Below are 13,680 nucleotides of genomic sequence, written 5' to 3' on the forward strand. Positions count from 1 at the left end.
GAGCCAGGTTTTTAGGATGGGGGTCATGCAACTATCTGGGGGAATGTTGACCCATAGGGTAGGTGCTGTGACAGAGAAGATCCAATCCTAAATAACCAAAGCTTGGATAAGTTGGTAGAATGTGTGCAACTAATCCAGATACACTCATATATATGTCTATCAGACGTTTGCATCGATTGTCCAGGAGGATTATGACTTCAAGGTTACACATACTTACAAATATTTCTTCAATTACAAGATCAAAAGAAGGTTAAGGGCCATGAAGGGTGCTTCGTTATTTGCCTTACAAATAGATTCTGCTGTATAAGGGAAAAAGAAAAATGCAGGAGAGAATATTCCAGCCCTGATATTTAGATAAAAATGTCAATTGGATTCCATTTGATTGATTATTATAGCTCTACACCTGTTTTGCCTCTCTTAGAGGAAGATAAATGATTTTCGGGTAGTTATATTTTGGGTACTTGAAAGGCACAAAACTGCTTCTTTTAAGTCAGGAAGGTTTATTTATATTTGATCTTGAGTGAAAGGGCAAAGTTAGAGAAAATTAGCTGAAGTGGAAATATCTGCTCTGGCTGATACTGGAGAAAGAAGCTAGCAATACCCTTTTTCCTGTTTGAAAGCCATTTTCTAGAAAATTGTTAGGTTAGTTTGCTAAGAGATGGTTAAGCATTAGGCCAGCGTTGGTTGTCTATTAACTAAGTGAACATGGCCATTATTTAGAGTCAGACTAACTAAGGACTTGCATGAAAACTGGCTGCATTGAAATGGATGAAGAGCCCTCAGTATATGCTAAGCACCAGTTCTTGATAATATCAAGGGTATCTCTCACTGAGATTATCTCTTTATTCTTTCATCTCTTTATTCTTTCATCTGTGGGAAAAACCGGTGTGGCTTTCTATGATGTTTTGCTTAGGATTTTTTAAAGTAAGGTACAGCAAGCGTCTCCAATGACACTTAGAAACAGCATGATGAAACAATAGATTGTTGCTGAGATAGGAGCAAATTACTATAGATCATAATACAAAATTTTATTCTTAAAATTAAGGATTTTTCTTTCAAAAGAATTAACTCAAATGTGATGTTCAGAATTTGGGATTTGATCTTTTGCCAGGATGCATTCATGACATCTTGATTGGGTTTCTTTCTGATCCACCCAGAAATTATAAAATACTCAATCAATAGATAAGTAATCAAGTAGGTCTCTTTTGGTGAGAAAAAGGGGGATATATGGACTACTAAAGGTGTCTATTTGTATTTTTTTAGGAATAAAGATGAAACTTCCCCCCCTCCCAAAAAAACCTTTACATTTCAATTAACTCCTTATTGGAATTAAATTTTAATGGTGGAAACTGACCCTGTAAATGGCTCCTTAGTTTCAAATATGATCTGTTTATCCTCAAACACAGGGCACAGTCACACATTATCCTAAGTCATGATGCGGTTTGTCTGGTTTTAGTTTAGCATGTACTACTATGAATCCAGCTGTTTATGGCTCACTCAACAAGACATGGCTTGGCATGTTTGCGAATCCAGTGAAAGTGGACGCTGTTGTATGATCTATAAGGTCATGTAAGGTTTCTCCAACTACCATGACAAACAAAGATCTCAGGACTGCAGAAGCAAGGACATGAACACAATTTCAACTGCTAAGAAACCAGAACACCACATGTGGAATGTAACACAACCGTATGTTACACACAAGATATTTTAATCTTGATGATAGATCATCATCATCATGATCTATCATGATAGTCATCATGATTAAATAACAAAAATAGATCCTACTATTAATATTTGTGCACTAATATGTAAGGAAGGAAGCGATGCAAAGCAGAACTAAAAGAGCATGAAAAATATTATCAAGCCCTACCTCCCAAGGTGAGAAAGCGTATGGATCTTTGCAGTCTCTGTCCTTGCACTGTTTCTGAATGGCCTTGGCAATGGCATGCACTGCCAGCATGGTGCTGTGGATAAATCCTGGTTCAATATTGGCAATGAGAAATTCCTCTCGCCAAAGGCTGTTAATTGGGCGAGTCTGATTTTGGACCAAACTCTCTGCTGAATGGTTTGAAATGCACTTACTCAGATCTTGATCATTTATATGGGAGCATGTTGACATTAGCTTTGTATATTCCCTTAAAAATTTGTTCTTGCCCCTGGGTGTGGTCGGTAGATTGCTCAAAAACTCATGGAAAGAGGACATGTTGCCACTTTTGAATGTAAATCCAACCACTTTCCCCAGGCGACTGATATTTGGAAGGGTGCTAATCTTCACAGCCGCTGACCAGTTATCACTTGCAATCCAGGTCTTATTTATGTTCCTTTCTATTGCTTTTCTGAAAAGTCTCATTACGTGGAATTGCCTCAGAAAGACAACGATGACATTTACCCTGGTTTCCTTGACAATCTTCTCAAGCGCTTGATTAATTTTGCCATGGATTGTGCTGTCCGAGAGATAAGCTGGCAACATTTCTTTAAAGGCAATGCAGACGTTGTTGGCCATGGCCTGTAACCCAAAGCTTTCCACAGCAAGTCGCCCAAAGTCATCATCAGTGGCGATGATTCCAATCCAGTTCCATCCTGATTTGTGGATTAATCGTGCCATTGCTTTGGTCTGATAGGAATCGCTGGGCACTGTGCGCAGGAAAGAAGGAAAACGCACTTTGTCGCTAAGGATTTCTGCAGTGGCTGCATGACTGACCTGCAGAGAGGGAAAAACAGGGAGATGTTTTGACTAGGTCACCAATACAGGCCGTTATTTAAGGGTTATACTCTCAGCAAAATGAACTCACTGCTGATGTGACTTCATGATGGCTCTAAAGCAGGAGCTCCCCCCTCCCAAGCTCCATTTTCACTGGCAAAGGGCTAGCAAAACAAACTAAAAACAAAGCAAAAGGAGAAATGTTTCCCTTTTTGCATCTGAGCATGCAAGAAGGGACAGGAAAGGAGAAAGAGGAAGAGGAAAGACAAAGAAAAAGAAAGAAAGATGGGAAGAGAGCAAGGCAGTAAAAATAAGGAAAGAGGGAAGGAAGAAGAAAGGAGAATGAAGAGGGAAGGAAAAAGAAGAAAAGGAAGGAAGGAGATTATAATGGGAGTGAGGGAGGGTCTGAGGGAAGTCCTGCCTTAGCACTTGGCCACCACAGGTGTCCCCAACATGAGTTACGTTCAGCTGGGCACACCCTTGGTCACCGCCACCCCCACCCCCCCGAGGTCAAACAATCCTGGTGTGCCCTCAATGAAATTGAGTTTGACACCCCTGCGCTAAAGCTTTCATTTTCCAGTACCCGATGGTCTAAACCCCTCTGCATTCTTAGGCCCTGAAAGTTATTGACTTCTTAGGGGAAAATCTGAGAATGGATAGTAGTTCTCTGAAATACTCTGCTCCATATATGAATCAATACAATACATTTATCTGGATGGAAGTCTTAGGTAATTGTCATTCAGGCAAGAGAACTAGTGTAATCTTTATTGTCATTGTACTTAAATACAACAAAATTGGTGTTCCCTTCTATGTTTTTGAATTCCTTTTCTAAGATTTCTTGCATGTTTTCTGCTTTTCCCTTATCAGCCATTTTGGGCTTAGTAAAAGATCACAATTTTTTAAAAAATCAACCATGAATTTTTCGTAGAGTGATTTGGGTTCTATGCCTCAATGGAACCATTACACTAACTAAGATAAAGGCTGCCCGCATTATCCTAGTTAGTGGGGGGGGGAGGGAATCATCACCTCTAGCAGGCATTAAATATGGAAAGCTTAACCCACAAGCAGAATCTTGTAAAATAGGCAGAGATTATATGGCTAACTAACAAAATATAGCAGGAAGGGTAGGTATTCCTTAAAATGCTAATTTTAACAAATGAAAACAACAGAGCTATTTCATTGTTTTGTATTTGACATAGCTACCCCACTTGATATGGTCAATTGAAACTCTTAAAAATACCAGTCACGTTGTCAAAACAGTTTGACTATTTAGGTAGAAGGTTATATTCAGCCAGGGTTGAAAAAGATCTTATAGCTTCCACACAGTGGCTCATTCCTTGTCAAAGCACCTTTGTGCAATTTCTTCAGAAGGAAAGCCTCATGCGTTCAAGGGAATCTCTGTGTTGCTAAGTGCGTATACATTTCTAGCCTGAATAACTTCATTTGCTGCCAAACATTTCTTATTTCTGGGTTATTTTCCTACCTGGGAAAAGAAAATTTCTAGATGTGAACATGCACAGCATTGCGCAGAATCCAGTCTGATTGTGCGACAGACACTTAAGTGTCTGTCTAAAAACGTGCATGTTGTACAATGTGTGACACCTTTGAGAATATATTCCTTATATATATATATGTATATATATATATATATATATGTATATATATGTATATATATATATATATATATATATATATATATATATATATATATATATATATATATATATATATATATATATATATATATATATATATATATATATATATATATATATATATAAAGCCATAACCATAATAGTGGTTCATAATGAAGAACTGTTAGTGAAGAGATTCAACCTAGAAATAAGGAGGACCTTTCTGACAGTGAGAACAATCAACCAATGGAACAGCTTGCCTTCGAAAGTTGTGGGAGCTTCATCACTGGAAGCTTTCAAGAAGAGATTGGACTGCCATCTATCAGAAATGGTGTAGGGTCTCCTGCTTGAGAGCGGGGTTGACTAGATGACCTATAAGGTACCTTCCAACTCTGTTAATCTGTTAACAGTAACTCAGAAGGGAAACCCAGGTTTGAATCCGAGCAAGAGGACAATGATGAAACAAATGCTGTCCCAGCACAAGCTTGGGCCCCTTTTGGACAAGTATTGCAACTTCTCAGACATACGTAGGAAAGGGACAGAATTTGCCTCATGACATCACATCCCTCACTCCCACATTTTGCTGAAATGGTTGGATTCTTTGGGTTCCCTTCTGATTTCAGGGAAGACTTTACCAGGAAAGGACAAAAGAGCGAAAGAAGCCCTGTTTACATGTCGCAAATGTTAAAATTCCCTCAGGCGAGCTTTCCTTCCCCTCCGAGGCATCCTTGCTTTTCAGCAAAACAACCTAGTCACATATATCTCCTGCTCATTCCTACGCTTTCAGCAGCCTCTTCACCTCTTACCAGGGATTATATGAGGACTCCCTCAAGATAAGAAATCTTTCATGCGGTCCATGACCAATAATAAAGTTTGACGATACACAGAGAGAAAGGGGGGAAAAGCCATCTACGAATAAAACTGGATAAGCATATCCATAAAACGTTTCTACATATTTCACATATACTGTACATAGCAAACCCTGGCTGAAGTTTAAGTAGCGGAATCACAGCTGTCTGAGAGTAAAATAAAAGCAATTGAGGTGACCAGAGAATTTGTTCAAATATGAGGACATCAACTATAAACAGGTATCAGCATAAAAATGCACAAACGAAATGTGATTTATAACTTGAGTATTCCCTTAGTTGGTGCACATAGGCAGAACCTTAGTCAAATGGGATTCACTTGTGTTTCCCTTCTAAGACTGCAAAATGCTAAAGAGAAAATATTTACAGATTGTGATTTGACTTCAATATCTGGCAGGTTTAAGAAGATTAAAGGAGCTAATCAAGGACCCAGATTGTTGGGGGCAATATGCTGACTCTGTAAACCGCTTAGAGAAGACTGTAAAGCGGTATATAAGTATAAGTGTCATTGCTATAATTATCCTCCATTTGCTGTGATCATGGCCTGAAAACTATGATTTTCCCAATAAACAACTAGCTATAAGACCTCCAAGGTCTCTTCCAGCCGTATTTCCAAATAATTTAAAGGAAAAACCCAAATTTGACTAGGCACTAACTTTAAAAAATAAAAGTTTCTTTTCAAGATCAGTAGGCATGTTGATTTCTGCAGATGAGGCATTGGTGTAGAAACAGTTTTGTTTAAATTTGGTTTACATTACTTCCTATTTACAGTCGCCTCTCCTCCCCTTTCCTCATTTCCATATTTACATTCATGTACTGGCAAATTCATAGCTGTGCTGTCATGATGAATGAAAATGTAGCAGAAAGTGAGATGTACATGAGCCGCTAATCGCAAATGACTATTCCAATTAAACTATGTAAAACAGAGTTGACAACCTGGCCTTTTAGATATTGCTGAACTACAACTAAGAGCATTTTTAGCAAGCAGGGATAACAGAGAGGGATGTTAACCTATTGTAACACATCAGACTGTAAGAGAACAGATTGCTAAATTGTCCTGCATATTCATAAAATCACTTTTCTCTATGGCTTGTCCTTGACTTACAACCCCTGTTGGGACTGGAACTTCTGTTGCTAAGTGATGTGGTCGGTAAGTAAGTCACACCCTCTTTTAATGTGGTCATTAAGTGAATCTGGCTTCCACCATTGACTTTGCTTGTCAGTATCCCCTTGGGAAAGTCACAGATGGTGATCTTAAAACTCCAGGATGTTCCAATTACTAAACATCCAAATTTTGATCACATGATGAGATTGCAATGGACATGAGGGTATGGACTGGTGGTAAAATCACTTTTTTTTCAATACTACCATAATTTTGAGCAGTTGTTAAAAAATGGTCGCAAGTTGAGATCTACCTGTATGTAGAAAGGTAGCACAGCCAGAAGAAACCTGAGTAATTTTTACCTGGAAAAATTTGCCAAACATAATTTCCTACTTCTCCACATTGCTTTTTCCAGATATTAGCAATGAACTTCTCAAGGTTTGTGGGTGCAATATCATGCATGTGGAAAAATATGCAGCATAGAAATACTTTTATCAGACTACAGATACATTACTCAGTTCTGTTACAGAATCCAGAAAGTTGTTGAAATGCAACTGCCAAATGCAGCCCCTTCTTAACTATATTCAGCTTCCAGTTATGCCATTGAGATATTCACTCATTTAGATTTTGCTGACTGAAAATAAAGACATGTTTCCAAAATGACCTACCTGTGGTATTAGCTGCAAATTCAATATTCTTGCAACTGACATAGACACTTCCGAATAAGTGGCTCCTATGACAGCTTTTACTCGGGGTGTGTAATCTGAATAGTTGCATCTGAATTCTACCAGGTCTTTGGAAGCATTAAACTTGGACAGGAACCTCAAAGCTGCAGCCATTGCCCTGGTCACTTCTGCACAAGTGTCATAGATTTCATAGCCTAGTTTAATTCCTGGTAGAAGAGGAGAATTGTTGACGATTTCTATGGCATGGACCATCGCAAGACTCTGAAGAAACACTTGAACTTCAAAGCTGCCAAGAAATACAGAAATAATTGTTAGCTGTTTCGACAGAAGCTGTACAACATTATATAAAATCAGGATACATGTTGCCTATTTGCTCACAATAAACTCAGAGTGATGAGCTCCCTTCAACTTATAAGACGGATAATGCACACCTTGGACAGAAAAGTCAGATCAACTACCTGGCAGGCATTTATCAATATTATTTGAACTCTCCTCTACAGATGTAGTTAGTTAGATTTATCTCTGATTTCCCAAAAACAATAAAAGTGCCATTCTGCAGTGGTTGCGCAGATTAAATAACCTTTGAATGTTTTCTAGGATTTTGGAACACGTGATTGTATTTACATACATACAGATTATTCTAGGTCTCCATCTACTGTATGTTGAAATACTCTATCTCTGACAACTAACTGTTTGGATCAGACTACTGACAAAAGCAACAAGCAATCTTCACTGCTTTTAGGCTACTGAGCCCCACAATGTGCTTTTTCTTCCTCCAAATGTCATGCTCAAAACTAGTTCAACTATGTTTTAGAGCAACTAAGATGATCAAAGGCCTGGAGACTAAAACATATGAAGAACGGCTGCAGGATCTCAGTTTGGCTAGTCTAAAGAAAAAAAGAATTAAGGGTGACATGATAGCAGTATTCCAGTATTTGAGGGACTGCCACAAAGAAGAGGGGATCAAATTACTCTCCAAAGTACCAAAGAGCAGGACAAGAAACAATGATTGGAAATTAATCAAAGAGAGAAACAACCTGGAATTAAGAGGAAACTTCCTAACAATGAGGACAATTATCGAGTGGAACAGATTGCATTCAGAAATCATGGGTACTCCATCACTGGAGGTTTTTAAGAAGAGGTTAGACAATCATTTATCTGAAATGGTATAGGTTCTCCTGCTTGAGCAGAGAGCTGGACCAGAAGACTTTCAAGGTTCTTTCCAGTCCTATTCCTATTCCTATTCCTATTCCTATTCCTATTCCTATTCCTATTCCTATTCCTATTCCTATTCCTATTCCTATTCCTATTCCTATTCCTATTCCTATCCCTACCGCTACCGCTACCACTACCACTACCACTACCACTACCACTACTATTCTATTCTATTCTATTCTATTCTATTCTATTCTATTCCATTCCATTCCATTCCATTCCATTCCATTCCATTCCATTGCCTGGAGGAAGACGGTTAAGAACCTTACCATTTCCTAGCCTTCTTTCCAAGGTCCTTTAAGACAAGGCAAGAAACTTCTTTTGGGGGACAGTAGCATTTATCCTTTGGACATGATACTGGAGAATAGTGTAGGTGTTGGTAGGTGAAGCCTATGTGTGATCTTAGGTGTGCACCTAGGATCTCTGCACAAGTTTCTCTTTAATGATCCAGTTCTTTAGAAGTGTCAGAGTCGGGATAATTATCTCAACATTGCCAATAGAAGTACAGGCAGTCCTCGATTTACAGCCACAATAGAACCCAAAGTTTTTTGGACTTCCGGGGCGGGACCTTGCTGATGGCGGCAGCTTAACGAGCTGCCCCCGGGTTCCTGCCCGCATTATCTGCCTAAATACCTGGTAGATAAACTCATTCTTCAGGCAAAGAAGAGTGAGAGAGAGATCCAGCTGGTAAGAGCTTTTCTTTGAAGTTTGCAGCTTTTTTTTTTTCTGCAAATGGAAGGGGGGCCGACCAAAGGCTGAATCACATCTCCGTGCCAGAAACTTCTGCTGTAATCATTACGGCGCAAAGTAAGGAACCCCCGCTTAGGACAATTTTTGATATATTTATTTGAGATTAATACAAGCAGAGTCCGTACCCGAGAACCTTATCTGCCTTTTTTTTTTTAAAAAAGAAAGAGCTTTCTTTGTGAAACTGGCTTTCTCATTGGCTTTGCTTATCAGAAGTTTGCAAAAGGGGATCACGTGACCCCAGGACACTGCAACCGTCCTAAATATGAATCAGCTGCCAAGTGTCTGAATTTTGATCACATGACCATGGGGTGCTGCAACAGTTGTAAGTGTGAAAAATGGGCATAACTCACTTTTTTTTTTTTTACTGCCGTTGATATCTATGGTAAAATATCTTGGTAACTGTTATGGGTTTTTGAAAAACTATAACTGTCCTGCTGACCTCATTAACTCTTTTCTACCCATATCTCCCAGACTGACAAAGGCACCTACATCTCAGAAAAATGGTCTGTCATGGTTAGAATGAATTATTGCAGGCTAACTCACTGTTCACAGTCAGGAGTTAAATTCTGGCAGTCTCAGCCTTCTATCCTTTTGAGTTCAGTAAAATAAGGACCCAGATTATTGGAAGCAATATGCTGACATTATAAATCTCTCAGAAAGTGTTGTAAAGCATTATGAAATGATATATACCAGAGATGGTATTCAGCAGCTTCTGACCAATTCTGGAGAATGGTAGCGGAAATTATGAGTAATTCTTAGAACCGGTAAATACTACCTCTGACTGGCCCTGCCCCCATCTATTCTCTGCCTCCCAAGTCTCAGCTGATCGGGAGGAAATGGGGATTTTACAGTATCCTTCCCCTGCCATGTGCATCAAGCCATGCCCAGAGAACCTATAGTAAAAAAAAAGTTGAATCCCACCACTGGTATATGCCGTAAGTCTAAGTGCTATTGCTAACTGCATTAATCCAGCAATGTTTTCCTTAGCTTAGTGACTTCTAAATGTCACAGGGGTTGTCCAACCCAGAGGATCGTAGGCCATGTTGCCTGAGAATTCCAATTCCACATATTGGGTACACATAAGTTTGGATAGGACTTTTAGATCTGGGCTGCAAAATTGTGGTTCTACACAATATGGCAGTCAAGCTTCAGTATTTTCTGTATTTCTTTGCTGCTGTCTAGTGATCATCTGGCCAAATTTGGTATTTCTTGAGTTGGGGGAAAAGTTGTTATGAATAAAGGCAGGAAGATAATTTAATTACCCTTTGAGTTGCACTTTGAAAATGCTGTCTGATAGGTAGTGATGATAGCTTGCTTCACTATTAATATATAATATAAAAGTCGGTCTTAGGTACAGTGACTTTACTTTGTGAAATTCTTGCTATTCCAAGCATGGCCTTTATAAATTCTTGAGCAAGAATGATAAAATTAATGGGCTGTATCCATTGGAGCTAATCGATTTGTGCAGCAAAATTCTGCATGACCATTGGGTGGCAGTAAAGAGCTAGAAATTGATGTACTTCTTTGATGCTATCTAGTGATTGTCCAGATTATTACAGTCCAGATCTAGTACCTTAATCATTTTTAGATCTGATATCAAATCCCAAATCTCTCAATGAGATTGCATCTGAATCATTATCTAAAAGTTTCTATTTCCATTTTTTTTTTAAAAAAAGTTATATACAACACTGCAGCACAAAGGATACTGTATACTTGGGTTAGATTCTGGTCCCATAATGTGTTTAAAGTCATATTACTGTGTCATGGATCTAAATGTTAAAATTTGCAATAATTAATCATATACTGCAAAAGAGATATAAATCAACAACATACAGTCCTTCTTTCTGCATCAGTACTCAGAAATAAGTTTGGGTGAATTCAATGGATCAATGCAATACAGTAATTTACAGCTTAGTTTTACAGCACAATTCTACAATGTTAACATACAGATAAACTCCATTAATTTTTATTTTATAACATCTGAGTAAGATAGATGTTGAAGCTCTCCCTAATCCCTGGTATTAGATTTTATCTGCCTATAGTAGTATAACAGTCCTCTAGTCATGCAGTCCCTTTACCTCAACTGACAGATCAAACCCCATCTTTTAAGTAAGAATTGTTTAAAAATCAACTAAATTTCCAGTCCTCTCCCCCTTTTGAGTAGCCCCATTCACTTTCATGTCATTTTCCTCGTAACAGTTCTACGGCAGAGAGCTGCTGTTGTTACTCACCCAGCACAACTGGCAATCATAGGTTTGAGGGGCTTCTCTCCAGAATGTAACATTTTGCCATGAATAGCAAACAAGCCTCCAATGACAATATCTCCAGGAGAACTGGCACCCACAAAGTCATCAGGGGTCCGGCAGGAGTCACCAAGAGGAGAGCAAATCAGGAAGACAGGTATTAATACACCAAATATTGCCATCCTTCTCTTGCATTTGATCTTTAGCTGCCTTCAGTCAATTAAGCAAGCAGATCGGCAAACAACACCATTCCTATTTCACCTGTAAATAATATAAAGGGGAAAGGAGCTCTTCTGGAAGGCAGGCACACGCCTTAACTAAATGCTGGTTACCAGCTCTGACAGGTCTTGTTTAATAGACCACTGGAGGAGCTATTGGGGGTGGTAGAGATGTGTATGTGTGTGAGAGAGACAGAGAGACAGGGAGAAAAGGAAAACCTCTCTGACTGAACAGGCTTCCTGTAGGTGTTTTCCAGATACCCTGAATTATAACTTCCATCATCCTCATCCAATGCAGCACACTTCCCATTATCCCCTACCTGCATTTCTGGAGTTTTCTAGGCTGATGTTGGTTGACAATTTGGGAAGCAAAAAAGGTCTGAGGGACAAAACATATCAGGAGAGATTGGAGGAACCAAATATGTATAACCGGGAGGACAGAAGACAAAAGGGGAAGGGTGGGGGGTGGTATAATGTAACCTTTACATATATTAAGGGTGTGAATAAGTTTCTAGAACAAGGCAGTATTTTCAATTTTAAGGAAAAACCAGGCACCAGGGGGCTGACAGAAGGGAAGTTCAAAAGTAATGTTAGAAAGTACTACTTCACGGAAGGAGTAGTGGAAACTCGGAAGCAACTTCCAGCGGAGGCAAAGGGTCACTAGTCAGTAACTGAGTTTAAACATGCATGGGCACAAACACATGTCTAGCATCTGACAAAAATTAAAAAATAAAATAAAAATAGTTCAAACAATGATAAATTTATGAAAACAAACAATAACACTGAAAACAAAAAACAAAAAATCCCCAAAGGGCACACTCAATGGGCCACTAGGGGTTTTTCTGCGTTTCTATGTTTCTAATTCTATAAAAGCCATTTTTGCAACATCTTCTAGAGATCAAAGTGAACAGTTACTCAGCCTGGTAGGAGGACCTGTTTTGTCCTCTTTTGTCCTTCCATTGTTTCCATTCTTCTCTCTGTCCCTCTCTCCTCCCTAATATTTCAGCTCCTCATTTTCTTTTGGTCATTTTATTTGTTTTCTTTCTCTCCTCCCTCTTTTCTGTAGCCCTTTCCACTGACTTTGATTTAACACATCAACCTTCTAGGAACACCTGGCCAGGACTCTTTTTGATAGTATCTTTAGGTTCTTTTGGCCCATCCTAGTTAACAAAGCAAAAAGTCCAATATCTTCTCCACTACAATTCCAGAACACAGAGCTTCACTTTTACCTCCTTGCACATCTATGCAAATATACTAAATATGAAGGCTTTCATGACACCGTAAAGTGTTACTTTTCTATATATTGTTTAAAATTGTGTTTCCCTCCCCCACTTCTTGGTTTTAATATTTTGTAAGCCACGCAGAGTACTAAAACTGTATTAATGGTACCAGTAGGTAGGTAAATGGTAGATGATAAATGGAAGGTAGATAGATAGCTAGATAAGGAGAGAGGGAGGGAGGGAGGGAAGGAGAGGGAGAGGGAGATTTTAGATGCCCCTCCTTTGTGTGGCTTCAACAGATAAATCTACTACAAATGCAACAGGTAAATTCCACTCCAGGCTAACTTCACTCAAACAGACTTTTAAAGTCTCTGTTATGAGTAGACACTAGATCAGTCCTTCAGAGTTTCCAAGGTAAAATTCATGTAGCCTGAAACTCCTTAAAGCAGCAGTGTCTTTTCTCTGTTACCTTTCACATCTGTATCTGCAGGAGGATTCTGAGAAAAGGGCTTAATGAATTGCAAAGGGTGTTGCGTCTGCCTGCCACGAAGACCTTCTTCCCTTCATATCTGAAATGGAGCCAGTAGGCAATGTAGCTTCTCTATCTGTACAAGCTTGAGGAATGACCCAAAGATGCTTTTTCAAGAGGCAACTGGAGTTTCTTTTTTTCTTTGAAGATGTTTCACTTCTCATCCAAGAAGCTTCTTCAACAATAAAACTCTAAAGCTGAGGTGAAGAAACTTCTTGGATGAGAAGTGAAACACCTTCAAAGAAAAACAAGAAACTCTAGTTGCTTCTTGAAAAAGGACTTTTGGGACAACCATGGCCTGGATGACTGAGAATCTCCATAGACATTTAGTTTGAAGAAAGACTTTGCTATACTTAAATGTAAGTTTAAGATTTTCAGTAATTTTTCTGTTTGGACAAAGTGCCAAGTCACCTGCAAAGAGCTGTGCTGTAAGTATTCTGAGGTGGTATAATTTTTTCATAATAATTTGAATAGATGACAGTTTTGTCCCATCTAAGATGTTGTGCCCCAAGTGTT

The 13,680-nt window shown here is 38.9% G+C and overlaps 1 protein-coding gene across 1 annotated transcript in view; it reads right to left on the reverse strand.

The window, feature by feature from the left end:
* GPRC6A (G protein-coupled receptor class C group 6 member A) overlaps positions 1-11,379 on the reverse strand; it is a 29,016-nt gene extending 17,637 nt beyond the window's left edge. Inside the window, exons 1-3 of the mRNA XM_032217074.1 lie at positions 11,186-11,379; positions 6,972-7,275; positions 1,871-2,701 (exon numbers count right to left, since the gene is read on the reverse strand). Of these exons, the coding sequence (XP_032072965.1) occupies positions 1,871-2,701; positions 6,972-7,275; positions 11,186-11,379 (1,329 nt within the window). The remainder of the gene's footprint in view (positions 1-1,870; positions 2,702-6,971; positions 7,276-11,185) is intronic.
* Between the last annotated feature and the right edge of the window lie 2,301 nt (positions 11,380-13,680).

This window comes from Thamnophis elegans, chromosome 4, assembly GCF_009769535.1.
Source record: "Thamnophis elegans isolate rThaEle1 chromosome 4, rThaEle1.pri, whole genome shotgun sequence".
Classification (NCBI taxonomy): domain Eukaryota; kingdom Metazoa; phylum Chordata; class Lepidosauria; order Squamata; family Colubridae; genus Thamnophis; species Thamnophis elegans.